Consider the following 25,886-nt stretch of genomic DNA (forward strand, 5'->3'; position numbering starts at 1 on the left):
TCAACCTGCATCTGTTAGGTGAGATTTTGGACCCTCAAGGACGCTATGTGATATTGTGGGGCAGACTGGGTACTGATACGGTTGTAATAGTGAGTTGCTATGCACCTAATGTAGATACCCCGGAATTCTTCACAACACTTTGGGGGCATGTGATGGGAGTGGGAGCTACTCATATTGTCTGGGGAGGGGATTTTAACGTTGCAATAGTTCCTGAAATTGATAGGTCGGATGGCTGTGGTCAGTACAACAGACAGGCTAGGGATGTACTGCTGGGCATAATAGAGGAAGCTGGGTTAGTGGATAGTTGGCGGTTTGTTTACCCTGGGCATAGGGAGGGGACCCATTTTACAACACATACCAATACCTGGGCTCGGCTTGATTATTGCTTTGTGTCCCGAGGATTGACCACAGGTATAGGACGAGTGGCGCACCTGTCGAGGACGTACTCGGATCATTGCCCAGTGTTGCTGCAGTTGGCTATGCCGGGACATGACAAACTACGGCCCCCATGGAGACTTTTCCCCTCAGTATTACTGGATACGGTGTTCAAGACGGAGTTTTGAGAAGAAATAGAGGCATTCGTCCCCAGAAACAAGGGATCGGTAAACAGTGTGGAAATGGTGTGGGAGGCGTTTAAAGTCACGATGCGAGGTTTTTGTATATCCAAGAGCTGCGGGGTTCTTAGAGACATCAGAAGAACATTAGGGAAGTTAGACAGAGAACTGAAAGAGATGGAAATTGAGATGGCGAGGGGTGGAGACCCAGAGGTACATAAGCACTTTAGGGATAAGCTTTCAGAGTATGAGGAAGAGGCAGCTAGAGAAGTTAGATATATGGGGAAACACTGGACAGCGCGCAAATACTGCGAAGGGGACCAACCGGGTAAAGTACTGGCAGCACTCACAAGGAAATCGCGGTTCAGTACTAATGTACTGGAGATTCTTACACCAGAGGGTAGGTGCTGTCAGGATACACAGAGGATACAGGAGGAATTCTTGGCGCACTCTGGAAGGCTGTATACCTCACACTGGACTGACGACATAGACTTAGGGAGTTTCCTAGATGATATCGCGTTGTGTTGGTTAAGTGATGTCCACAGGTTGTTCCTTGGCGCTCCACTCGAATTGGACGAGATAAGGGAGGCGATTATGTCGCTAACTAATGGCAAGGCGGCGGGACTAGATGGACTGCCTGCCGAATTCTATAAATGTTACATAGATATTATGGCACCAGTCCTAAAGGAAGTCTTTGAGGAGTCTTTGGAAGTTGGGGAGTTGCCGGGATCGATGAGGGAGGTAGTGATAACTTCCCTGTTGAAACCAGGCAAAGACCCGGTGGACACTGATTCATATCGGCCGCTGTCTCTTATCAATTGTGACGCAAAAATACTTGCTACGGTCCTAGCAACACGTCTATCATTGATTATGACTAAGATAGTATTGCCGGACCAGGCTGGCTTTGTACCTGGACGGGCCACAACTCATAATCTTCGTACGCTGTTCTCTCTAATCCCTACTATAGCCCCCGAGATCCCAGTTGCTGCCATATTTCTTGACGCGACGAAAGCGTTTGACTCAGTGGAATGGAAGTACCTTTTTGCTATATTGCATAGGATGGGGTTCCCCAAGATATTTGTGGAATGGATAGAACTGCTTTACACCAAGCCAGTTGCGAGAGTGCTGATTAATGGAGTGCTGTCACCTCAGATGCCCATAACAAGAGGCACCAGGCAGGGGTGCCCTCTCTCCCCATTGCTATTTGCTATAGCAATAGAACCGCTAGCAGGCCGCATTCGTCAATTGCATAGGGATAGTGCTTTCAATTGTTTCCAGCGCCAGATAGGGGTATCATTATATGCGGACGATATTACATTGTATGTCAAAGATCCGCAACTCAACCTTAACCCAATGCTGTGTGAATTCATAGTCTTTGGAGGGATATCGGGCGTGCTTATTAACTGGAAAAAATCACAATTTTTTCCGCTTACGTGTGCAGTTACAAAATTCCAGTTGGATTACCCACTCAAATGGTGCAACACTGATCTACGCTATTTGGGTATTGTTATATCCCTGAATAAGGAGGAGACACTTAGACCTAATTATGGTGTTGCCATTACTAAGCTGGCCGACAATGTCTCACGATGGAAGTCGCTGCCTCTGTCTATGGCGGGTAGAGCGTCACTCATAAAAATGGTGGTGCTGCCTCGCTTTCTTTATCTATTTCAAAATATCCCTTATTATCCTGGTGTATATTTTTTTACTAGGCTACGGTTGGAACTCCTTCGACTATTTCGGGGGGGGTAAACAACCACGGGTACGGTTGTCAATTCTGACTCAGCCCTACGAGAGGAGAGGCTTTGATGTGCCAGATTTCGAGATCTATTACACAAGTGCTCAAGCGCAATATGCGTACCATTGGATGAATCCTACACCTTTTATGCCACAACTGGCGGCAGAGGATTGGATCGCACATCCTCTTCCACTCAGCGGGATGATTCAGGGTACGGTGGACGTTATAGAAACACCAGCCACCACGGTGACGTGCACGGTCGATGCGTGGCGTAGATTGGCGAAGATCCTTCAAACTCCGCTGTTGTATTCCCCTATAATGCCACTCACATACCACCCCCGACTATCGCTACTGCAGGAGACGGGGTTTCAACTAATGTGTAGACGTATTAAGGTTGCCACGTGGGGTGATTTGTTCCTCAATGGGCAATTTCACACTAGGGAGCAGCTGTTTCAGGGACTGCAACCAACCCCCCTAGAGGTATTTTATTACATCAGATTGCGTCAGGGGCTGAAGGAATTGCTGATGCAATTTCCAAACGAACCGGATGTAATGTTACCGCTGCATGCTATGTTGCTTTCGGATGGTCGCCATCTTGTTTCTAGATTGTATAATAGTATCAGGCTGCAGCGCGTGGGGCTGGACAGTGCAGCGCGTCAGTTGTGGAGTTTGGATATAGGCAAGGAAATTACTGAAGATCAATGGAACTATTGTTGTACTGTCACAGCCAATATATCTTCTAGTTGTAGGCTCAAAATCATACACTACAAGTTCTTGCAAAGATTTTATTACACACCGGTTCGGAAGCTGAGATTCCAGTTGGCAGATGATGATAGATGTGACAGATGTCCTGCGGAGAGGGCGGGATTCATCCATCTGGCATGGGAGTGTCCGGGGGTGTATGACTACTGGTCTCAGGTGCACGAAGCATTACAGATCATGACAGAGGGGGTAGTTGATAAGGACACACTAGTAATGTTGTTGGGATATACACTGAATATACCTAAGCCCATTAGAAGATTTATGGACATTGCTCTACTGCTTGCAAAGAGGAGGGTTGCATGCCGTTGGGGTAGGGGAAGAGCCCCGAAGTTTAAGGAATGGTTAAATGATGTAGTCTACTGTCAGGATGAACACAATATTTACGCTGATTTACTACCTGTCCGGAACAAGCCGAAAGATATCTGGGGTCCTCTGCAGATGTATCTGATGAGCAACACAGCACCACATGAAGGGTCAGAGGATGGCAGCCAAGGTGTTGGGTTATAGGTAACACACTCTCATGATTCTGTCTCCTGGCGCTGAAGAAGGCACGCCACTAGTTCTCTTTACTGCAAAATGTTAAGTGATACTAAAGATGTAAAGACCATGTTATTGAGGGATGCTATTCAACTTCATCTGTAATATTAGTTTAGATGCCCTGAGATTTCAAATATATGACTTTATACGGCCTTTCCATAGCTGTGGCGAGAAAGGGCTCACCCGTATTTTCAATTTGATTGGATCTTTAACCTCGGAAAATGTACCTATTAACTTGTCATATGAATGTATCTGGTATGATTGTAACCACTGTAACTGTGTTTGTTACTTAAAAACTGATAAATAAAGGATTAAAAAAAATATATATATGTGTATATATCAGACAGAAAGCTCTAGCTTAGCTATTTCGAATTTTGCATGCTGTAATGATCGGTATTACTATTTATTTTCTGAGTAACTATATCCCATACCCATCTGTATATAATGATTTTCACCCCTACGATTTGTATGTAATAAATTTGTGTTTGTATATCTTTTTTTTTGTTGTTTGAAATTTGATCTTGGTCTTCTGGGAAGGGAGGGGGGTCTTGTTTTGTAGAATGGGGGTGGGGGGGTAAGCATGAATAAAGACGTTTTAAAAAAAAATCACTCAAAAAACACATTGATCTGTAAAAACAAAAACATTGAACCTTAATTCTAATGCAATTGGCCATTTGTATCATGTTTTGCATCTGTGCGGAGCATTGCAGGTATTAATGTATATGTGTTTATAGAGCACAAATCTAGCTGGAAAGCATTGGATCATTGAACAAAAATAGCCAGAGGGCAAAGATCGATTCCTAGATGTAAGAGAGTGTGGGGGGATAGGTCAGCTCCAATTGAGAGCGGGTGTGTGCCGAAGGACACAGACATTTGTTTCCTTTTACTGAGGTCAACGGTTATCTGTTTCCTGGTTTGTTCCTGGTTTCAGGTGGATGCCAAGCTTCAAGACCTCTTTGTGTATTATGATGTCATTCCAAATGTATGTGAGCGTGGTCTTTAAGTTAATTTCTTTAGCATTCTCTACGCATTGAGCTCTCAAAGCTCCAGACTCACCAAATCTACATTCGATGTGGAGGTGGGCCCTTGAGATACAGGCTTGGGTGCATGTGATCATGGGTGCGCCTCGAGGTTCAGAATTTGCAGACACGGGAGGAAGACGCATGGAATCCAGGAGACAGTTGGGGGCCTGGCCCCCACGTGTCATTGTTTGAGTCTGAGAGGACTTGAGGGCCACTCGTTGACTTGAGGTATCCTCAGGGACCTCAAGAGGGAGCATGCAAGCCATTGAGTGACCACGGGTGCAAGTGAGCAATTGGAGGAACTGCAGCCATTTGTGTGATAGTCTGAGCAAGGGATGACTCGAGAAAGGTGCCAGGTGGTGATTTGAGCAGAGAGTGACTTAGGAGCCCAGGACTGCAAGAGTGCTAGGGGCTGACTAGAGATGACGAGTGACTCCTTGCCATATCCTGAGCGCGCACAGTTGAGCTTGGAGATACAGGGACATTTATAAGACCACAAAATGCTTAAATAAATAATGCATTTTTATATATGACACATACTTCCATTCTAAAGGGACTAATCCACCATTGCAGTTAACTCGCTGCGCACTGTGGTGGCTGCAGCATGATCAAGGCAGCAGGGCCCGTGCTCCCAGTGTTACCCGCAGAAGTGGCAAGGAAGTGATTGGTTTGTTCTGGACATCACACAAAGGCACTGGCAAACAGAACTGAGAAGGGAAGAGGAAGTGATTGTGGGCATTCATGGCTCACAAAGCTAAAAGCATCAGCCAGTGGGATAGGGATTTGGATGTGGTGGGGGGGAGCTCCAAAGCTTAAGCAGCCTTTTTGTAAGTTAACCTCTCCTGCCACGCACGATGAGTGATGGCTTCCCTTACTCCCCACTGGACCAAAATAGAGTTATCGAAACTCATACCCACGATAAGTTCCTTAATATAATTCCTATGGTGCACACTGGCAAAAATTAAGCACAGGTCTTTTTTAATCTTTATATGCATATTCTTTAAGTTATTATTCAGACAAGTGTGTATCTCTGAATCCATACAGAAGGAACGCACAGGGGACCAGCATGTAGGTGAAATTTACATTTTAGCTCATTTATTTTGCTTAATTTGAAACAGAAAGAATTAATGGACATACTAAAGGGCTCAGCTATCTACACAAAGAAGCAGCTCTTCCATAGTTGGACAACATTTCAAAGACTACTCTCATGTATTGATTTTGTCGTTTTATGTAGCACATAGAAGGCCAAATAGACAGAGGAGTACTTTACAAATCAAGCAAAAATTACAATATGCAACAGTGAAACGCAAAACAATGTAGAGATTCCCAGGAGCCATGTGTACAACAAAGGGAATTACAAAGAACAAAGAAAAGTAAAATACATTATGTCTATTAAAGTGGGAGAAATAATAACCAAACGGCAAAATAACAAGATCTGGTTACATTATAAAGTGCTCAGCAGTTAAAGAAATGTAGACCTAGTTTAAAGCTTTAGAGCACAAAGATCTTCATCAGGGTCATGCAATGGAGAAAACTCTTCTGGAATCCTGAGGAATTATAAGTAATCTAATAACCCTGCACTTTCTATGTTTTTCCTTATAATTGACAATGTGATCATTTTATTCCTGCCTGATGAATTGCCTGTTTAACTGCGTTCTACACTTTCTCTTTAAATAAATTAAATAGAAATTAAAAACTATAAAGGAACCTGTGTTTGTTCGTCAACGTTTTGAGAAGAAAATGTTGCTACTATATAAAAAAAAGTACAAGGGCTGTACAGCTCTGAAGGGTTTTAACAAAGCTAATGCAAGCATTAATTTTGTGTACAGTGCCTTATCTAATCTTTCTAATCTTTCAGTTGCAGAGGAACAGCAGCAATATGAGAGACGTTCAACTGCCGGTTCTTGTTTCTCAAAATCCGGAAGATTTGCCGCTGCTCAACAGGTCTGAAAAAAGCGACCCCAAAATCGCGCCGTGGTGTGTCTGCGAGATGTGCCAGAATATGGAAAAAAGGAGGGAGCAGCTGTGTTGTCGAAAGAGCCACGGCCCATGCATCACCAGTGCCCCGCACTTTGTACGCCTCGTCCTGTCCAGGCCGACGCTGGAGTTCATTCTACTCTACAAAGAGCCTTTATTGAAGTTGCACAGCGCCGACATCAACAACAAGTTGCGACACTGTGCGTATGAGCAGTACATCCACTGGCGGTTCGGTTCCGACGAGGTTGAGACCTATGCTGTAATACCAAGCTGCTGCAAACAGATAATTCTGGAGATGTATCCAAGCACAACTGCGTCACTAGACCCAGAGCCTCCAAAACCAATCACTTGTGGATTGTGCTGCTAATTGCACCTCATTTTTAATAGCATTACAGAAATAACAAGATCATCAGGATAAAATATTTCTCTCTATGGGCCTTGTGTAGAGGTTGGCGGAGCAGATCATTTGCCAAAAAGTGCCAGATATCCCATCCACAATATTTACAGTGCTGTTCACGTCAATGCCCTCTTAATATAGTAGATGGGACAGCTCCACTTTTTGGCAGATGTCCCTCATCCACCCAGTTCTAAATAAGAATGTGTTTTATATTGTAAAACGTTTTTAACTCGGTTCTTAATAAGGCATTGCCCCCAATCAGCTTGGCCTCCCGTAGTGCTTCTCTACTTCCTGGGTGCTGATGCTGAATGACCAATCATGTTGTGACCCATACAACACTCAGTAAGTAGGCAGAGAATGTGAGAGGAAGATGCCCCATATGCCAACTATTTCTTTTTGTTGGCAAGATAGGTTGAGCTAGTTGGCACACAAAGTTTCCATTCCTTTTCTGTAACCTTTTTCGACTTCCTTGTCCTAGTAGTTTTTTACAAGCAGCACCACTGCCACTCTGGGAATAACCTGCTATGATGTGCATGGTGGGGTGTGGTAGGATGTGGGCCTGTAGTGAGGGCAGGGTTCTAATTGCACCCATTGCTATGTTAGCATAAGCGTTTTAGAAGTTTAACACCATTTTGTCACTTTGCTGCTTTTTGCACCCAACACTGTAGGTAGCTGTTGTTGCAAGTTAGAATGCTTTATTTTCTTCACATGAGAACGATCTGTTTTTCACCTCCCTAGACTTACACCGCGACCTTCGTCTGTACACTGCGTGTAGAAGACTTCAAGGTCAGAATAACAATGTATGCTGTGATTCAGGTTGATCAGCCCATGCTCTAGACATTGCACCCAACCGAAATCCAAGTGCTTTAATATTGCATTGCATGCATGATTCAAGCACTTGGAAGAATATCCTTTCCAGAGACAGAGAGCTTTGCTGATCCTGAGATGTGATTCACCCCTGCTGATCTTGGAGGTATGGGGTACCCCATTGAAGCCTAAGTGACCTTCTATTATTATAAAACCTAGTTACTGGCAAGGGGAGGGTGGTACACAAGATGCTATAAGGACCTGTTTCTACTATCATTGTAACATGATTTTTCCTTTGTGTTTTATGGAATTGTAACAATGCTGACTGTTTATTTCTAATCATATGCCTGCTTATGTTAGCCAGAATACTGCATCTTAGAGCACGTAGTTAAAAATAAACATTTTAAACTTTTCCGTGTCTCTGATTACTCACGTTGTGGAGTGGTATGAGAATAAAAATGAAAAAGTGTTCTTGATTCCCACCATTCCTTAGAGTACCCTAAGTCGCATGTTCTGGGTTGTCTAATCATTGGTAGCTTCGCTCTAGGACGGAGAGCTAATGAGACACTGATGCTAGTCGGATAGGGGTAATGGGTTCTGAGGTGAGTTTTTTGGTACACCACAATTCACTGAGGTTCTGGTTTCTTGAACATAGTTATGTGCATGAGCAGAATCCCCGCAACATGGCGCACCTAACGTTTGGTCTTCTATTCAAGACACTCGTGTAGTGCTTACATCAGTCCACAACACCCTCACTTCTGTTTCCGGTTAACAGTTGTGACTGATTGACCTTCCTATATGGATACATTATAGGTTCATTCAAGCTTGAAAGGTTTGTTCTTTGAATTACTACCTGTTTGTTCTACACCTAATACAGGTTGTTTTTTCTCTACTGTGTCCTCATGGGTAAAGTTGATATCGCCTCGCATAGTCGGGTGCCCCTTTGCAATCATTCGACGGCGTTTGGGGTGCTCGGTGAAGGCATGGCAGTTCTTTTGGTAGTGAGTGCAGACGCTACACACCCATTTGAGCTTTTCTGCTCCTGGGTTACGTTTCAAGCAGTGAACGCAAACGATGGTACGTTCCATACTTACACTCACTCTGCCGTGCCTACTGTGTATACACCATATAGGACACAGGAGATTCCGATTTCAGCTTGGCAGCATCAAGTTTGGTTTAATGGCGCCCTTCCCCACGCAGTGGGTGCGGTCCGGTTAGGTCCCTTGTCAATTCCTGGGGCCACTTGGCCTGTTCTGGCCAGGTTTACTCCGCATCCACGTTACATGACAGTCCCCATTGTTGACTTAAGAGTCCTTCATGCCTCTGTTGTAGGGGTGCTCAGAGCTTTAGTGCAATATGTTTCACGCAACATCCAGGTGGGAGCACCTGGTGCTGCAGGGCAACCAGTTGGACCGGCCACAATAAAAATGAGTCCCGTCATGTTAATTCGGTTATGGGCAAGCACCCCCAAGAATAAGACGAGATGCCTGTTCGGCTTGCCGATAAATTTGACCAACTGGAAGCAGTATTTCCTAATACGACTCCTGTGGAAAAACACAGCAGGGGTGAGGATCTGGAGACGGGAGGAGCGCGTTTACAGACAGCGCATCACACTCTTCCAACTGACTGAGGCTGAGATCCATGAAAGGTACAGGCTACACCCCCACACCATCCTGGACCTGATAAGGGACCTGCACCCACTCCTGGAGCATCCAACACCAAGGGCACACACCCTACCACCACATGTGCAGGTGCTCTGTGTGAGACCTGTCAGCCTTTTGGGTGGTCCCTCCTAATATTTATCCCCTTTCTGCCTTCTTATTTTTTTTGTTTTGTCCACTTCAATATTTTTTTTATGGTGTTGGCTTTAAAACTCTGGGCGCACAATCATTACCAATTAATGGTGAGGCGCAGGTGCTCCTCTAAAAGGGAGGATTAGTGCTCTGTCCTAAAATGGTGGCCTGTCAGAAATTACCTCAGAGCCTTGGTCCATAGGGTGACATGAGAGGTTCTGGAACCTTCTGGTCCACTCTAGTCACTTAGGCCCAGGCTATATATAGGGGGAGTGCGGGGCGGCCATTTTAGAAGAAGAGAGTGGTCATCTAGGAGCTGGCTGGAGTTCGGGCTGCGGAGTGTGTAGGCTGGCGCACTGCAGGGTTTGACCGCCTCTTGGGGCTGCTGCCCTTCACAGTTGACGCAACCACATCCTGCTGATCTGATCCCGCCGGTAACCAGTTCCTGGACCTGCTGTTCCTCCATGACCTCACAGGAGTGGAGGTTCCAGATTGACCCCGGGGTTCTCCTAGGTCAGATTCTGAGGGAGAAAGAAGTTCCCTAGAAGGTGGTGAGTGCTGACGCCCACAGCTGGAGGAGAAGCTTGAGTGAAGTAACCTCCACCCCCCCCTTGAGAGCCTGGAGCGTTAGTCTGACGGGACTGCCCTCACATAATCTCCGTGAGCCCAGGGCCCTCCTAGCTGAAGGGGCGTATTGACTGATATCGTCGTCAACTTTGATTTTCCTTTTGGTGCTGCTAGACGCTTAATTCATTGCGGCAGCCTGGGGATTTCTCTTGTGTGTGAGGCTGTAAGAGAAGGGTGCTGGCCTCCGCTCCTGAAGCAAAGCATTACTGGTACAAGCTGGTCAGCATGGCGGCCCGGGATGGGTAGCGAAGCCGATCCGCGTTGTGAGGAAACTGACTGAAGTACGGGAGAGACGCTGGGTGGGGTCGCCTAGCAACCGAGGCCTCAGCCCTGCTCGTCACTCTCCCGCGTCTGTGCCCCGCCTCCGGCTTCTGCCGAGCAACGCTCTAAGCCCGTCCCCACCATTGAGAGCCTCTGGGGGATTCTGATCGAGGTTGTGGTGGTGGCATTCCCTCCCCCCTTTTTTTCCTCTCCTCTTTGTGCGGGCGGTGGTCACCTTCTCACCAGCAACGTGGGAGGGGTGGAAACATACCCGCTGGGACCGAGGGGAGGAGAGAAGTGAAGCGGTCTCAGTTTGCATTCTTCTAGAAGGGCTATCGAGGTGGAATTAGACTTCACGAACAGAAGCATAGAAAGCTTCCGACAACTCTGGGAGGGCATTGGACAGGGAGAGCCAGCTAACTAGGGGTGGATAATAATAATTACGATCTGTCCATTCCTGTGGTGATTCTTCAAGGGCCAGAACCTGTGAATAAACCTGTCCAATTACTGCTGGTTTCTGGATAATGATCGCTGTTGACCATCCATTGTCCTGCCTAAATGTGGTGCTAGCATTGCCCATTTGGTCTGCGCTCTTCAGCCCTTGTTTGGAACTGCAAATTCTGAGGGTTCTCTCCCGGAGTGAACTTGTCTGAACTACCGTCCCAGAATTGTACAAGAAGAGGCTTTACTAAAATAACTCCAACCTCTGTTATTGTGGGTTATTATATCGAGTAAGAGGTTGATAAGTTGTGCCATTTCCCAGAACATGCACGTATGCTAGTGAATAATTGGCCAAAGAGACTTGAGGGTAAACATATGTAATTTACAACCTTGGGGATATTCGTGTAATTATTTATGTATGAAATGGGGGATGCAAATAATCATCTAATGTTTAACTAAGACTATTAGTCTCTCGATTGGTAATGGTGTTTTACATGCGGTACATTGACCTGTCCAATGAGGGAAACATCCTTTACAACGCAACTTTTACCACGCAGTGCCTTTACGACGCAACTTTTACAACGCAAACCATTACAACGCTGTCACGGGGTCCAGTCCTGCCCCGTAACGGACTCTACATCTCGATTGGAGGAAGGGCGCGGGCCCTTTAACGACTGGGAGCCCTGCGAGGAGGAATTCCCTCCTCCGATGACGTGGAGGCCGTCCCGCCAATCAGAGAGCGGATCAGGGCCTGAAAGGGAAGAGCCGGAAGACGCCGAGGTGTGGATGGTGCGGAGCTCGTCGGCACCGAAGCCCCGCAGAGGAATCACCCACCAAGGGACCCGGACGACGGAAGGAGGTCGAGAGCGAGGAGCGGCGGAGGAGGAAGATGGCACAAGCACGAGCACTCGGCTTTCTGACCAGGCGGACGAGGACTTCGCGAGGACACCGGAGAAGCCAGGAGGCCACCGTTCCTACGCACCGCCCAGCCACGCGCAGGAAGACGCGTGGCTACCCCAGGTACGTGAACGTTTGCGTACCCTGTTTCCCTTTAAACGTGTCGGGAAGGGGCAGCAGCGGGAGGAGGGAGGTCGGAAGGGGCACGGAGACTCCTGAGCACGCACATACACACTTTGTGGTTGGTCTGCTTCCTTGGTGACGGTAGCCTGTTCTCCCCTCACGCGTGTTGCCCTCACTCCCCTCCCTGACGATATGTTTGTACAGTAAGCTGTGAGCTAACAGCCACCTGTCTTTCCTTTGTTTTGGGCCGGCGAGAGAAAGAAGAAGACGACGGAGCCACGCTGGGAAGACGTTCCTTCCGTTCCATCGACATCCCGCCTAGCTACTGTTGCTTTCCTGTGCCTTATGATACTCGCTGACTTTGTGTCTGCAATAAAAACCCATAGACCCTCACTTCCTTTTGGGCTCAGTTTCTTCTTGTAAACCCCTAAGGTGACAAGTGGCGAGCCAGATAGGAGTATCCTTCTGATAAGATGGAGGCCTTAATAACCCAGATGAGAGAAGGGCAGTCCAAAATGGAGTGGGCTATTGGACAATCTACTGAGCAGGCAGACAGTGACCGTGCCACGTTTACAGCAGCTATTCAGCAACAGGCAGAACAGTTAACAAAGCTAGCGGAGGGTCAGACTCAACTCCTGGCCACGTTGGGCCAACACCGAACTGCTGCACCCCCCGGAGCAGTTGTTCCCCTGCAGAAATACGTGGCCGGTGACGACCCTATCTCGTTTTTTTTAACTTTGAACGTGCTGCCCGTGCTAGCGCATGGCCCGGGGAAAGATGGCCATTCTATTTGGCCCCCCTGCTAACAGGGGAAGCACAGGCTGCGTAGCAACTAGCCAACAAAGATGGGACTGCTACATATGGACATGTCAAACAGATCGTCCTGGAAAGGCTTGGGGTTGATGATGAGAGCCATAGGATACGGTTCCGCCAAGAAAGGGGACAACCTACTGATGTCCCAAAAACCCTCTTTTACAAGATAAAAGATGCAGCCGATCGTTGGTTGAAACCTCAAGAGGGGAACTTAGTTGAGGTGATGAACAAGATCTATTTGGAACAATTTATAGAAGCCCTACCCTTTGGGACTCAAAGATGGCTCAGGCAGCATGCCGGACTCACGTTGGAACATGCCGTCGAAATGGCCAATTCCTATACACGTGCTCAAAACCGTCCTATGGTTCGAGAACCAGAAAAACCCAACAGCAGCAAACTACCCGTAAAAACAGACAGAAAACCAAACAAAAACCCAACAGAGCCCTTCATCAAAGCCCGGCCTGTGAGATTAGAAACTCCCCTTCCGACTACTCCTCAGTGCTATGAATGCGGAGAGTGGGGGCATATCGCCCGGTACTGTCGCAAAAAGAAAGAAAAGGACGAGGAACCCATGGAGGTTGGATACATGCCACGTGCCATCATGTATGCACAGGAAACCGGGCCAGCCTTCTACGTAAGTGTTCAACTTGATCCCAAGAGAATAAGAGCTTTATTGGACTCAGGGTGTCGTCATTCAATGGTTAGAGCCGACTCCCTTTCTGACTCATCCACGATGCTAAATCGCTCAGTTAGGATCAAGTGTGTACACGGGGACATACGGACGTATCCTTTAGCTCGCGTGACCATCGTCACAGAAAAGGGCACTCAAGTACAGTGCGAAGTAGGAGTACTCCCGAAATTACCTGAAGCCCTCATTATAGGTACGGACAACAAATGGTTTACCACCCTTATGTCTGAAGTCCTAAGTAAGAGTACTACGGGTCCAGAAAGCAAAAGCGGTCTCTTAGTAGAAGAACCCTGGGCCACTGATAGGAACTTCCGTGCGGCCCAACTAAACGATGCCTCCTTGGCCTCAGCATGGAAAAACGCACAGGACAACCAGGGACGAGACCCGCTCCCATATCCCTGTTTCCTAGAAAAGGAGGGACTCTTGTACCGAAAAGCAGACGCACAGGCCACTTCCCAGTTGATAGTGCCCACCTCATTTCGCGACCAAGTCATGTTTTTTGCCCATGCACATCTCCTTGCTGGTCACTCTGGGGCAGAGTAAACCACACAATCCATTACCCAACATTTCTATTGGCCAGGGATTTACGCCCAAGTAAAAAAATACTGCCAGGAATGCAATATTTGCCAAAAGCGCAATCCTTATGTGCCACCCAGGGTTCCTCTTGTCCCTCTTCCCATCATAGGAAAGCCTTTCGAGCGAATAGGGGTAGACATCATCGGCCCTCTTCCTAAGTCCACTCGGGGATACCAGTATGTCATGGTTATCGTAGACTACGCCACCAGGTATCCTGAGGCCTTCCCTTTGCGGGCTGCTACGACAAAAGCCATATCCCAAAAACGTATCGAATTGTTTTCCCGAATGGGGTTCCCCAAAGACATCATAACCGATCAGGGGACCCCTTTTGTCTCTCGCCTCATGAAGCAGGTCTGTTCTTTGTTACACCTGAAACATCTTCGTACCTCAGTGTATCACCCCCAGACTGATGGGTTGGTCGAACGTTATAACGGCATGATCAAGACCACCCTAAGAAAGCTGTTAACAGGAGACGGGAAGCAATGGGACCAATTACTGCCCTTGGTCTTGTTCGTCCTACGGAGCCAGCATCAAAGCAGCATGGGGGCCTCACCCTTTGAACTTCTTTTCGGGCGCAAACCCCGCACTCTGTTAGAAATAACAAAAGAGAGCTGGGAAAAAGATGGTGCCCAGGATGCCCAAGACCTATTGGATTATGCACAACAGTTACGGACCAGGTTACACAAACTACGTACCCTGTCCTATGACACTCTGGAAAAAGCCCAAACCAAACAGAAGACCTTTTATGACAGGGGAAAGAAGTGGAGAGAATTGTCAGTTGGAGATTGGGCTCTTGTTCTCCTCCCTACCTCCACCCACAAACTCCGGAAAGAATGGCAAGGGCCCTTTCTTGTCATCCGGAAGATAGGGAGAACCACATATGCCCTGAAGTTGTCCCCTAATCGAACCCAGATTTACCACATCAATCTCCTTAAGAAGTGGTTGGGGCCTCCCCCTCGGACACCCCCCTCGGTGTCCCTAGTCAGGACGGCCCCAAATACCTCTGATCAGCTGGTGATAAACCCCGAACTTACCAAGATACAGAGACAGGAATTTACGGATGTCCTCTCTGGACACCAGACGATATTCTCTGACCAACCCGGGAGAACGACGTTAGCTATACACCACATACCCACTCCAGAAGGAGTGGTGGTAAAACAAAAGCCCTACAGAGTGCCAGAGGCCCGGAGGTTGCTCCTCAAGACCGAGGTAGAGAAAATGCTGGAAGCTGGCATCATAGTTCCTTCCACCAGCAACTGGTCTTCCCCGGTGGTTTTAGTCCCTAAACCCAACGGCAGTACCCGTTTTTGCATTGACTTCCGGGCCGTCAATAAAGTGTCCAAACAAGACGGGTACCCCCTGCCTAGGGTTGACGAGTTAATTGAACGCCTTGGTGAGGCTCAATTCATAACAACGATCGACCTCACCAAAGGCTATTGGCAGGTCCCTCTCTCTCCACAAGATCAAGAAAAGACGGCATTCACCACACCAGATGGGTTGTTCCACTTCACGGTGTTGCCGTTTGGGTTACACGGCGCCCCTGCGACGTTTCAACGTCTCATGGACACCGTCCTTGCCCCATATACCAAATTTGCGGCTGCTTATTTGGATGATATAGTGGTACATAGCCCTGATTGGGAGACACATCTGAAACACCTAGACCAGGTGCTGTCGGCCCTCGAGAAATCAGGCCTACACATAAATGCAAAGAAATCCCGCATAGCCTTTACCAGGGTCAAGTATCTTGGTTATGTCTTGGGTAACGGACAGCTGTACCCACAAGAGGAAAAGGTAAAAGCCATACAAGCACAACCGTTTCCCACTTCCCGAAGAGATCTACGGGCTTTTCTAGGCCTTGTCGGTTACTACCGACGGTTCATTCCTCACTTCGCCTCTATGTCAGCTCCTCTAACGGATTTACTGAAGAAGACCGCCAGTTCGGTACAGTTTAGGAGCCCTTCTCCCCAAGTTAGTGCAGCCTTCCAAGACCTGAAGAATGTCCTATCATCAGCCCCTGTCCTGACCACCCCAGATTTTGTCAAACCCTTCCTCTTACAGACGGATGCATCTGGAGTTGGTATCGGGGCTGTCCTGTCACAGTTGGATGAGGAAGGTCGGGAGAAACCCATCCTGTACCTAAGCAGGAAACTCTTCCCTCGTGAGTTAGCATACCCCACAATAGAGAAAGAGTGCCTTGCTGTTAAGTGGAGCATAGAGAAACTGAGGTACTACCTTGAGGGCCGTAGATTCACACTGGTCACGGACCACGCCCCTTTGACTTGGCTCCACCAGAATAAAGGCCGGAATGACCGCATTCTCAGATGGTTCCTTGCTCTCCAGCCCTTTGATTTCGAGGTCCTGCATAGGAAGGGGACCAAGCACACCAATGCGGACTTCCTATCCCGCTATCCTCTTTCCCCCGAACGGGAAAAGTCTGGGGGGAGGATGTGTCACGGGGTCCAGTCCTGCCCCGTAACGGACTCTACATCTCGATTGCAGGAAGGGCGCGGGCCCTTTAACGACTGGGAGCCCTGCGAGGAGGAATTCCCTCCTCCGATGACGTGGAGGCCGTCCCGCCAATCAGAGAGCGGATCAGGGCCTGAAAAGGAAGAGCCGGAAGACGCCGAGGTGTGGATGGTGCGGAGCTCGTCGGCACCGAAGCCCCGCAGAGGAATCACCCACCAAGGGACCCGGACGACGGAAGGAGGTCGAGAGCGAGGAGCGGCGGAGGAGGAAGACGGCACAAGCACGAGCACTCGGCTTTCTGACCAGGCGGACGAGGACTTCGCGAGGACACCGGAGAAGCCAGGAGGCCACCGTTCCTACGCACCGCCCAGCCACGCGCAGGAAGACGCGTGGCTACCCCAGGTACGTGAACGTTTGCGTACCCTGTTTCCCTTTAAACGTGTCGGGAAGGGGCAGCAGCGGGAGGAGGGAGGTCGGAAGGGGCACGGAGACTCCTGAGCACGCACATACACACTTTGTGGTTGGTCTGCTTCCTTGGTGACGGTAGCCTGTTCTCCCCTCACGCGTGTTGCCCTCACTCCCCTCCCTGACGATATGTTTGTACAGTAAGCTGTGAGCTAACAGCCACCTGTCTTTCCTTTGTTTTGGGCCGGCGAGAGAAAGAAGAAGACGACGGAGCCACGCTGGGAAGACGTTCCTTCCGTTCCATCGACATCCCGCCTAGCTACTGTTGCTTTCCTGTGCCTTATGATACTCGCTGACTTTGTGTCTGCAATAAAAACCCATAGACCCTCACTTCCTTTTGGGCTCAGTTTCTTCTTGTACACCCCTAAGGTGACAAACGCATTGCGCTGGGGGGCGCTCTAGGATAGGGAATAAGTTTAATTTACTATCCAACACCTTCCCTAGTGTCCACGGGGACTGGAGTTGGAATAGTAAATTAAACTATTCACTATCCAGCACCCCAAAGCGCTATGCATTGTAAAGGTTTTCGTTGTAAAAACCGCGCTGTAAAGGCATGCGATATAAAAGCATGCGGTGTAATGTCATACATCCGTTTAATGACTATTGCTTGGTAATGCTTTAAACCAGATGAAACAGAATTGACTTTTCCTTACTTAAAGTTTATGCTGGGAAATTGCTTATTAGAGAAACCTGATTAATGTAATTTGCTGATAACTTCAAATATAAGGATCACAAGAAGATAAAGATTTGTTACTTTTCTAAAGATGGTGTAGTGTCATTTTTGAGTGGAGGTACGCTGGGGTGCTGAGAGAGTGTGACCCAAGTACAGCACAAAATCCTTGGAGTTAGGCCTTCCCACTTGTGCCAAGCTACCCTAGGTGGACCGGTGTTCCCGGGTCCAACACTCTGTAGCCTACACCTACTTGTATCTGGCAGTTACCAGGGGGTGATAGCTGTGGTAGGTGGAATGTCACAGAGTTGTCTGTCCCGTTTCTTTAAGAAGTTCTTGGATGCCATGTTGCAGAGAATGCATCCCTACATAAGCTTCCCAAACACACAGGCGGAACTGCTGAAAACCAAGACTGATTTCCACCAAATGGCATAGTTCCCGCATGTCATGGGGTGCATTGATGGGACATGCATTCCAATCTGCCCACCTGCAGCCATTGAGTATATCTACAGAAACAGAAAATCCACCCACTCCATAAATGTGCAGGTAATCTGCGATTCTGCCAACATAATCACCGACATCGTGGCCAAATTTCTAGGGAGCACCCACGACTCATACATCTTCCAGAACAGTGGGATCTACACACGCCTGGCTGTGGGAGAATTTGGAGAAGGATACCTGCTAGGTAAATCACTGTGACACACCCTGATGGATACTGATGATGAAAGTGTTAGTGTATGTAATTAATGGCACTCTCTTTCTCACCTAGGTGATAGCGCCTATGCTCTGCGGTCATTTTTTTTTTTTTTTGATTATAAACTTTTATTTGACAGAAGTACATACACACAGCTCCTCGCCTACAACCCTGGGGCCGGCAGCAAACTAGGGTAATCACAGTGATGAAATCAAGAACAACATTCTATAGCGCCCCGTCCGGTCTGTGCCCCAGGCCTGCAGCCTCCCTTCACCCCGTCTCCCCATCACACGAGAGCGTGGAGCGACGGTCGCTGTGGTACCATGTAGCGTGTGGCGGAGTGTGTGTGTCTGCCACCCTAACTCGAATCTAACTGAACTCCCGTTACAATCCCGCCCAACCCCTCCCCTTCCCCCGGACTGCCTATGTGTGTACCTCCACCACTACTCTGCCACGTAGATTCAATGCACCCCTCTGCTTGACTCGACACCTACATCATACCTACCCTTCCCATCGCCCATCCCCTCCCGCCAAACCCTTCGCACTATGTACCCCCTGTGTCAGTGTTTGCTATATGTCGTGTGCCCCTCTAGCGTCTCACAGGATCCCGATGTTTCAACAACCATCCCAATCTGGCTCTAGGGGATTGTACACCCGATCCTCCTGGGCCTCTTCCCCTTCCCGCCTCACCTCCATCTCCTCCTGAGCTGCATCCGCAGCATCTTTAGTGGATCTGTAAGTCAGGTACAGGTCCCAAAACTTTTTGGGTCTACTAACTGGGGGTTGTAGCTCACTATACAGCTGCGTCTGAGTGCAGCTGTACAGCATATCCCTGGCCCACCTATGTTTGGTCGGGAGTGGACCTCTCATCCAGCATTGCGCCACCGCTCGCCGAGCCATCAGTAACCCCATATCTGCCATGCGGCGTGCCGCCGGAGGTAGGATCTTTGTGTGGCCCAGTAACGCCAGCGCCGGGTCCACCGGGAGTTCCAGCTCAAGTATCTGCCCTAATTCTAGAAATATGTCTTCCCAGAATTTGTTAATACCTGGGCAAGACCAAGCCAGATGCATAAAGTCAGCCACCTGTGTGTGGCAACGTTCGCATTCAGACGTTTGTCTGAGCCCATATCTGTGTAAGCGTTCTGGGGTGTAGTACACTCGCTGCAGGAATTTAAAATGGATAAGTCTATGCCTGGCGTTGAGCGACACCTTTCTAGTGTTTAGGCAGCAATATTTCCACATTGTGTCATCAATCGATGTGTCGAGGTCTCGTTGCCACGCCAATCGGGCTTTCGAGAGCGGGAGTCTCCCACTGTGCTGTCCCACCTTATAGAGCCGCGAAATCAAGTGGGTCGGCGATGGCGTTTTTATGACGTATGTGAGTTCTGGAAGTTCGGGCGGCTCGGCCATGGTTGGTCCTACCAGCTCGCGTAGCGCCGCGCGGACCCTGTGTAGGTGAAAGCGGTGCAGCAACGTCCCTGAGTTTCGGGAAGAAGCAACCTGTTCCCACGTAACGACCTTCCCGTCTCTGAACAGGTCTCCCAGCTTCAAAATGCCTAGGCGTTTAAGAGCGCGCGTGACCTCTTTCTCCCGTAACGGCGCCAGCCAGACAACCCATTCAATCGGGGCAAGTGGGGAATATAGGAGAGTACATTCCTGTCTCTTGGCCAACGAATGCCATGCATGGTTAGTCGATGAGATCGAGTCCAGAAATCCCACCCGACGCGTGGCCGGCTCGAATACTGTAGCTGGTGGGGGGAGGGGGTCCGTGAATAGGGTCTCGAGCACCACATGTGGAATATTACGATCTCCATGTATCCATGTGTGTAAGTGGGTCGCCTGCGCGACCCTGTAATACCTCTCCATATCCGGGGCGCCCAGGCCACCTTGTTCATATGGTAGCGTCAGGACTTGCCACTGGACCCGTGGCTGTGCACCTCCCCAAGCCAACCGCGTGAGAGTCTGTGTCAACATTTTAAAGAAGGCTCTAGAGAGTATCACCGGTATATTGTTGAACAGGAATAAAAACCTCGGGAGCACGATCATTTTTATTAAGGCGATGCGGCCCACCAGGGACAACGGGTGTTTACACCATCTGTCCACATCCTCGGTTAGTTTATGGTAGGCGACTCCATAGTTTTCCCTCACCAGTATATCTGGGTCCGGATGTAGCTGTACTCCCAGGTATCTAATCGGGTCCTCGGACCACTGTAAAGGATAATCCATAACAAATTTTTTGGTTAACGGGGACAGAGGGAATGCTACCGATTTCGTCCAGTTCACCTGTAAGCCAGACAGCGCGCCAAACTGGACCACTTCCCTCAGTACTGGGGAAAGGTTGAGCTCCGGGTCTCTTACATATAGGAGCGTATCATCCGCGTACGTGGATACGCAAATCTTGTAGGAAGGGAAACTGATGCCTTCATGACTATGATATTCCCTCAGCGCACATGCGAGGGGTTCAGCCACCAGTGCATATAATAACGGTGAAAGGGGGCAGCCCTGTCTAGTGCCTCTGCAAATATCGAAGACGTCCGTGACTTTGTCCCCTATACGCAGCCTGGCCGTTGGTTTGTAGTATAAGGCGCCTATCATTTGTAGGAAGGGCTCGCCCAACCCCATCTTCCTGACAACTCTCGACATGAAGGGCCACTCCACGGAGTCAAATGCCTTCTCCATATCGAGGAAGACTGCCAACGCTTTGTTCTCCGGTTTCACATGCTGCATCGTTCCTAGCACCGTACGTATATTGTACGTGAGGTTCCTGGACGGAATAAATCCGGCCTGCTCAGGAGCCACCAGTTCCGGGGCGAGCAATGCAAGACGCGTCGCTAAAACTTTGGAATAGAGCTTCGCGTCAACATTTATCAGGGACAGCGGCCTATATGAGCCACACTCCGTGGAGGGTTTCCCAGGCTTCAGAAGCGTCACAATGAGAGCTTCCCGCATTGTAGCTGGCATGCTGCCTTCCCTGCATATGTCGTCAAAGAGCGCAGAGAGGTAAGGCACCAGTTGGTCTTTGAAGGCTTTATAGAAGCCCACAGTTAGCCCATCAGCCCCCGGGGCACTACCAGATCGCATGCTCTCTAGCGCCTCCACTATTTCCTCCTTTTGAATAGGCATCATGAGGAATTCTCTCTGCGAGTCGGACAGCTGTGGCATTTTTATATAACTTAAGTAGTCGTCAATTGCCTCTTCCATTCCCACCGACCTTGACTTATATAGAGTGGAGTAAAATTGCCTGAATTCCCCAAGTATCTGCCCCTCCTCAGTAAGAGTCTCCCCCGAACTTGACACCAGTTCACCCACTGTCAATTGACGCCTCTCGCTTCGGACTATTCTGGCCAGGAGAGAGCCAGGTCTATCTCCTTCTCCATAAGTACGGGCAGTGGCATATTTACCCACTTGAGGCACTTCCCTATCTGCTTCTTCGTTAAATTCCATCACCAGCTGTTTAATTTGCTCCGAGGCATCACCCTCCGGCTCCGCCCGCTGCCTCTCTTCCAGTTCAGAGAGCTGAGTCTCAAGATGTTTGAGTCTCTGCCTAATCGCTTTCAGGACACCGGAGTGTTTGGCCATGGCAATCCCACGAATGCATACCTTGAATGCCTCCCAAAGCGTTTGGATGCTGTCCACCGAGCCCACATTAGTCTCAAAGAAACCGTCAATTTCGTTTGCTATTTCACCTCGGAAAACCTCATCCAATAGGGAGTACGGGGGGAAACGCCACGTAAAGGGGGGGATTCTGTGTACCGGCGTCTCCAGAATCAGGAGGAGAGGGGAGTGATCAGACAGGGTGCGTGGCAGTATCAGGCAGTCTCTTACATTATTGGAGAGGCGGTGTGATGCTAACCAGTAATCTATTCGGGTGTGGAGTGCATGATAAGCGGAGTAGTGTGTGTATCCCCCTCTAGAATGGTGCCTACTTCGCCACACGTCAAGGAGATCCAACTGTACTAATTCAGTCCGGACCACCTCCGCAGCTGCCGACAGGGCCCGAGGGGGTCCCGCCGACCTGTCGAGATTTGGGTCTAACACTAAGTTGAAGTCTCCACCCCAGAGCAGGTTAGTGTAGTCGTATGATTTGCACTTCCGGGCCAACTCTGTGTAGAAATCGGGACAATCGTAGTTCGGACCGTATACATTGGTCACCAATAAGTCATGCCCTTTTCCACGACACCTGCATATTACATAACGACCTTCAGTGTCCGCCTCGAGGAGCGTCAGTGTGAGTTTGGAGCGTGGATTGGCCCATGTGAGTGTCCCCCTTGCATGGGTAGTGAAGCCCGCCACTACACTACGACCCGCTACGCCCTTATGGGACAACATCTTGCTGGTAAGGGGCAAATGAGTCTCCTGTAGGAGAGCGAGGTCTATGCGGTGTCTGCGCAGATAGCTAAGAACCTTACGTAGTTTTCTGAAGTCGTTAAGACCCCTGACATTCCATGTCAGCACTCGCAGGTGCTCCGGGCCAGTTCCCAGTGGTGTACCAATAGCCTCAGCCATAGCCTTGCCGTGTGAAATGAGTAATGCAATAATGTCGTACCAGGCTCAGGTGACCCAGGGGGACAAATTCGAATAGGCAGTGCAGTATGTCAATGGTGGCAGCGCGCGTAGCAGGATTTAACCAAATGTCATGTAGATGCGCAACAGCAGTCAAAGAAAGGAACAACATGTACCCAAGCATAACCCCCAACATCCCTCCCACCTCCCACAGCAGACCCTCCCCAACTCGGCCTGACATGTCCCCAGCCCACCCGGCCCTCCCCAGCAACAAAGTCAACAACCCCGTGTGCTTAGCGCTCAGGGGCGATGGTAGCAAGGCAGCTCGCACTCTGTGTACAACTCTCAATTCTGCCACCCAGCTTCCCCCCCCCCCCGCCCAGCACCACCCGGAAATCATCAAAACATCAACCCGTAGTCCGTTTCAGTTTTACTCCCCGGCAACTCGTGACTGCCCTCCCCCTCTCCCGCCACCCCAAATGTGATATCCGCAGTCTGACATCTTGCAAACTAGCCAGGGGCAAACAGAGCCTGTGTTAGGGAGAGTTCACAATTATCTGTCTGTACCATGGAACCCCAGCCCCACTTATCTGGCACCACGTCTCTGCAGGGATCATCCACTAGCACAGCTCCTTCCCAACCTGAAATGAAAAGACCACTTCCCGAGTCCATTGTTCTCCAGCCGCCGTGGCCCTGTTTCAGTCCTGTTCATCCATTGGGCCGCCTTCCGCCTCCTGTTGAACATTTGGTAGGTCCTCTTTCCGCTCCCTCGCCCACGATTTCAAGGCCTTCTGCAACTCCGCAGGGTCAGGGAAAAAATGTGAGTGGCCCTGTCTATTCACTCTCAACTTTGCCGGGTACAACATTGCATAATCAAGACCCATGTCTCTGAGGCGTTTCTTGTGGGGGGCGAAATGTTTCCTCGCCTCCTGCACCCTTGCTGTAAAATCCGGAAAAATGGAAATCGCAGACCCCTCGTAATGCAGGTCCCCTTTGGTTCGTGCCAACCTAAGTGCCGTGTCTCTGTCTCGGTAGTTTAATAGCTTAGCAATTACTGGCCGGGGGGGGGGGGGACCCCGGTTTAGGTTGGGGGCCCAGCGTGCGATGTGCTCTTTCCACGACGAACATCGCGGAGAACACTCCGTCACCTAGAAGGGTAGTGAGCAGTTTCTCTACGAAGAGTTCCATCTTCCCCGTCGGTGTTGTCTCCGGAAGGCCGGTGATACGTAGGTTGCAGCGACGTGACCTGGCCTCCAAATCCTCCGTCTTGTCCTGGAGTGTTTTGATGAGTGTCTCCGCCCGCCTTCTCGCCGTGTCCAACTCCGTCTGGCCTTCCTCCACCTCCGTGATCCGCCGTTCCGCCATGTCGTGGCGTTCCGAATGCTTGTCGAGGCGTTCCGCCATGCGGTCCATTCGGTAGGACATGGCGTCTATCTTGGTCCCCAGCGCCGCGAAATTCGATTGAATATTCTGCTCCATGGAGCGGAGCATAGACTTTATGTCGGTGTCGTCCTCTCGTACTTCAACCGCATTTGTCTCTGCATCACGCGGCACCGGGGGGCTTTGTACTGGCAGTCGCCTCTGTGAAAAGGGGAGCTTGCTCTGGGTCCTGTCGCCTTTCCCCATGCTTGGCGGTTTCGTGTGCTTGCTTCGCGCCACAGGTGAGAAAGCGCCAGCGACAAGAGGACTGTCCCTTCGCGGATGGGTTACACAAGGTTCCCAGCGTGTGCGCTATGAGCCAGAACACCCCCTCAGCCTCCAGCTAGCGTGCGGGGGAGGGCCACTCTTCTCAGCAATGACCCAATGCGCTACCCTCCGCCGTAACTCCGGCCTCTACCAAACAAGGAGGTGGGGTTGGTCTACCCCCCGATGAAGCATCCGATCAGACAGTGGAGGGAGTCACAGGAGTCACCTCCGTCCCAGCAGCCAGAACTATCTCCTCGTCTCGGTAGATGCACTGTAGAGGGGGGGGGGGGGGGGCAGGCCACCTCGATCGCAGCTACCCGCCGCTCCCACGCCCTCCTACCGTGAACGCCACTCGCTCCTGGCACTGGTGCTGCAGCCCTCCTCGGTGTCTGTTATGTTCGCGCCAGAATATGGCGGCCCGCGGCCCTCTGCGCCCCGGTGATCCAGGCTCTCCTTTTGTTGTGCGGGTGCTCTGCGGTAGCGGGCAGCCGCCTCCGGATACTTGGAGTGACGCCCTCCCCTTCCCGCCGCGTCCACTGCGGCCTGTGGTGGAAAAGGGGGGCCCGCCTGCGGGTGGCGCTCACGCTGTGGCCGCACGTCCTCTCATGTACACCGGCCAGCAGGACCACCTGAGACCGCGGTCTTGGGGCCTACTCGCCTCACCGGCAAGCAAGTGTCCAGCCGTCGAGCGTGCCCGAGTTGGTTCTCCGCAGTCAGTCCGGACCGTTACCCGGGGTGCCAGCAGCAGGGTGGGTGTCGGGGGTTTCGGTAAAATTGGGTCGATGCAGGATATTTCAGGATTTTAGTGGTGGCGCCGGCGAAGCCCGGGAGCTAGGCGGCCATTCTCCGCGCTTGCTGGCCACGCCTCCTGCTCTGCGGTCATTTATCCTCACTCCCTACCTAAACCCATCAACCCCGAGTGAGAGACGATACAATGTGGCACACAAGTCAACATGCAACATTGTGGAGCGCACGTTTGGACTCTTGAAAAGCAGGTTCCGCTGCCTTCATAAAAGCGGAGGCGCGCGTAAGTATACACCCATCATCTGCTGCAAAATAATTGCATCTTGTGCTATGCTGCACAGCCTTGCCACTAAGAAAGGTACAGAAGTTGAACTGACTGACTCTGAGAATGATGATGATGAATTTGCTGAGCCAGAGCCCAACGCAGCAGGAGTGACGCCAGCAGCAGATGGGAGACAAAGACGGGCAGAGATCACAAGCAACTATTTCTGAGTAAGTAAGGAGACACAGCCAGTTGTTGTATGTAAATGACGTAGTTTTAATTTCTGGGCACTAAGCCACAACACAAAGGGCACAACTTGCCAGTCAAATTTGTGACAAGCCTAATAGGAAGTCATGGGTTCCTTCACCCAATTCAGTTCAGGAAGT

The 25,886-nt window shown here is 49.9% G+C and overlaps 1 protein-coding gene across 1 annotated transcript in view; it reads left to right on the top strand.

The window, feature by feature from the left end:
• Positions 1-7,852, top strand: part of LOC144792472 (P2X purinoceptor 7-like) — a 315,393-nt gene extending 307,541 nt beyond the window's left edge. Inside the window, exon 13 of the mRNA XM_078667501.1 lies at positions 6,469-7,852. Coding sequence (XP_078523627.1) covers positions 6,469-6,954 — 486 coding nt within the window. The 3' untranslated portion in view covers positions 6,955-7,852. The remainder of the gene's footprint in view (positions 1-6,468) is intronic.
• Positions 7,853-25,886: the final 18,034 nt, after the last annotated feature.

Source organism: Lissotriton helveticus, chromosome 11 (genome assembly GCF_964261635.1).
Source record: "Lissotriton helveticus chromosome 11, aLisHel1.1, whole genome shotgun sequence".
Taxonomy (NCBI): Eukaryota; Metazoa; Chordata; class Amphibia; order Caudata; family Salamandridae; genus Lissotriton; species Lissotriton helveticus.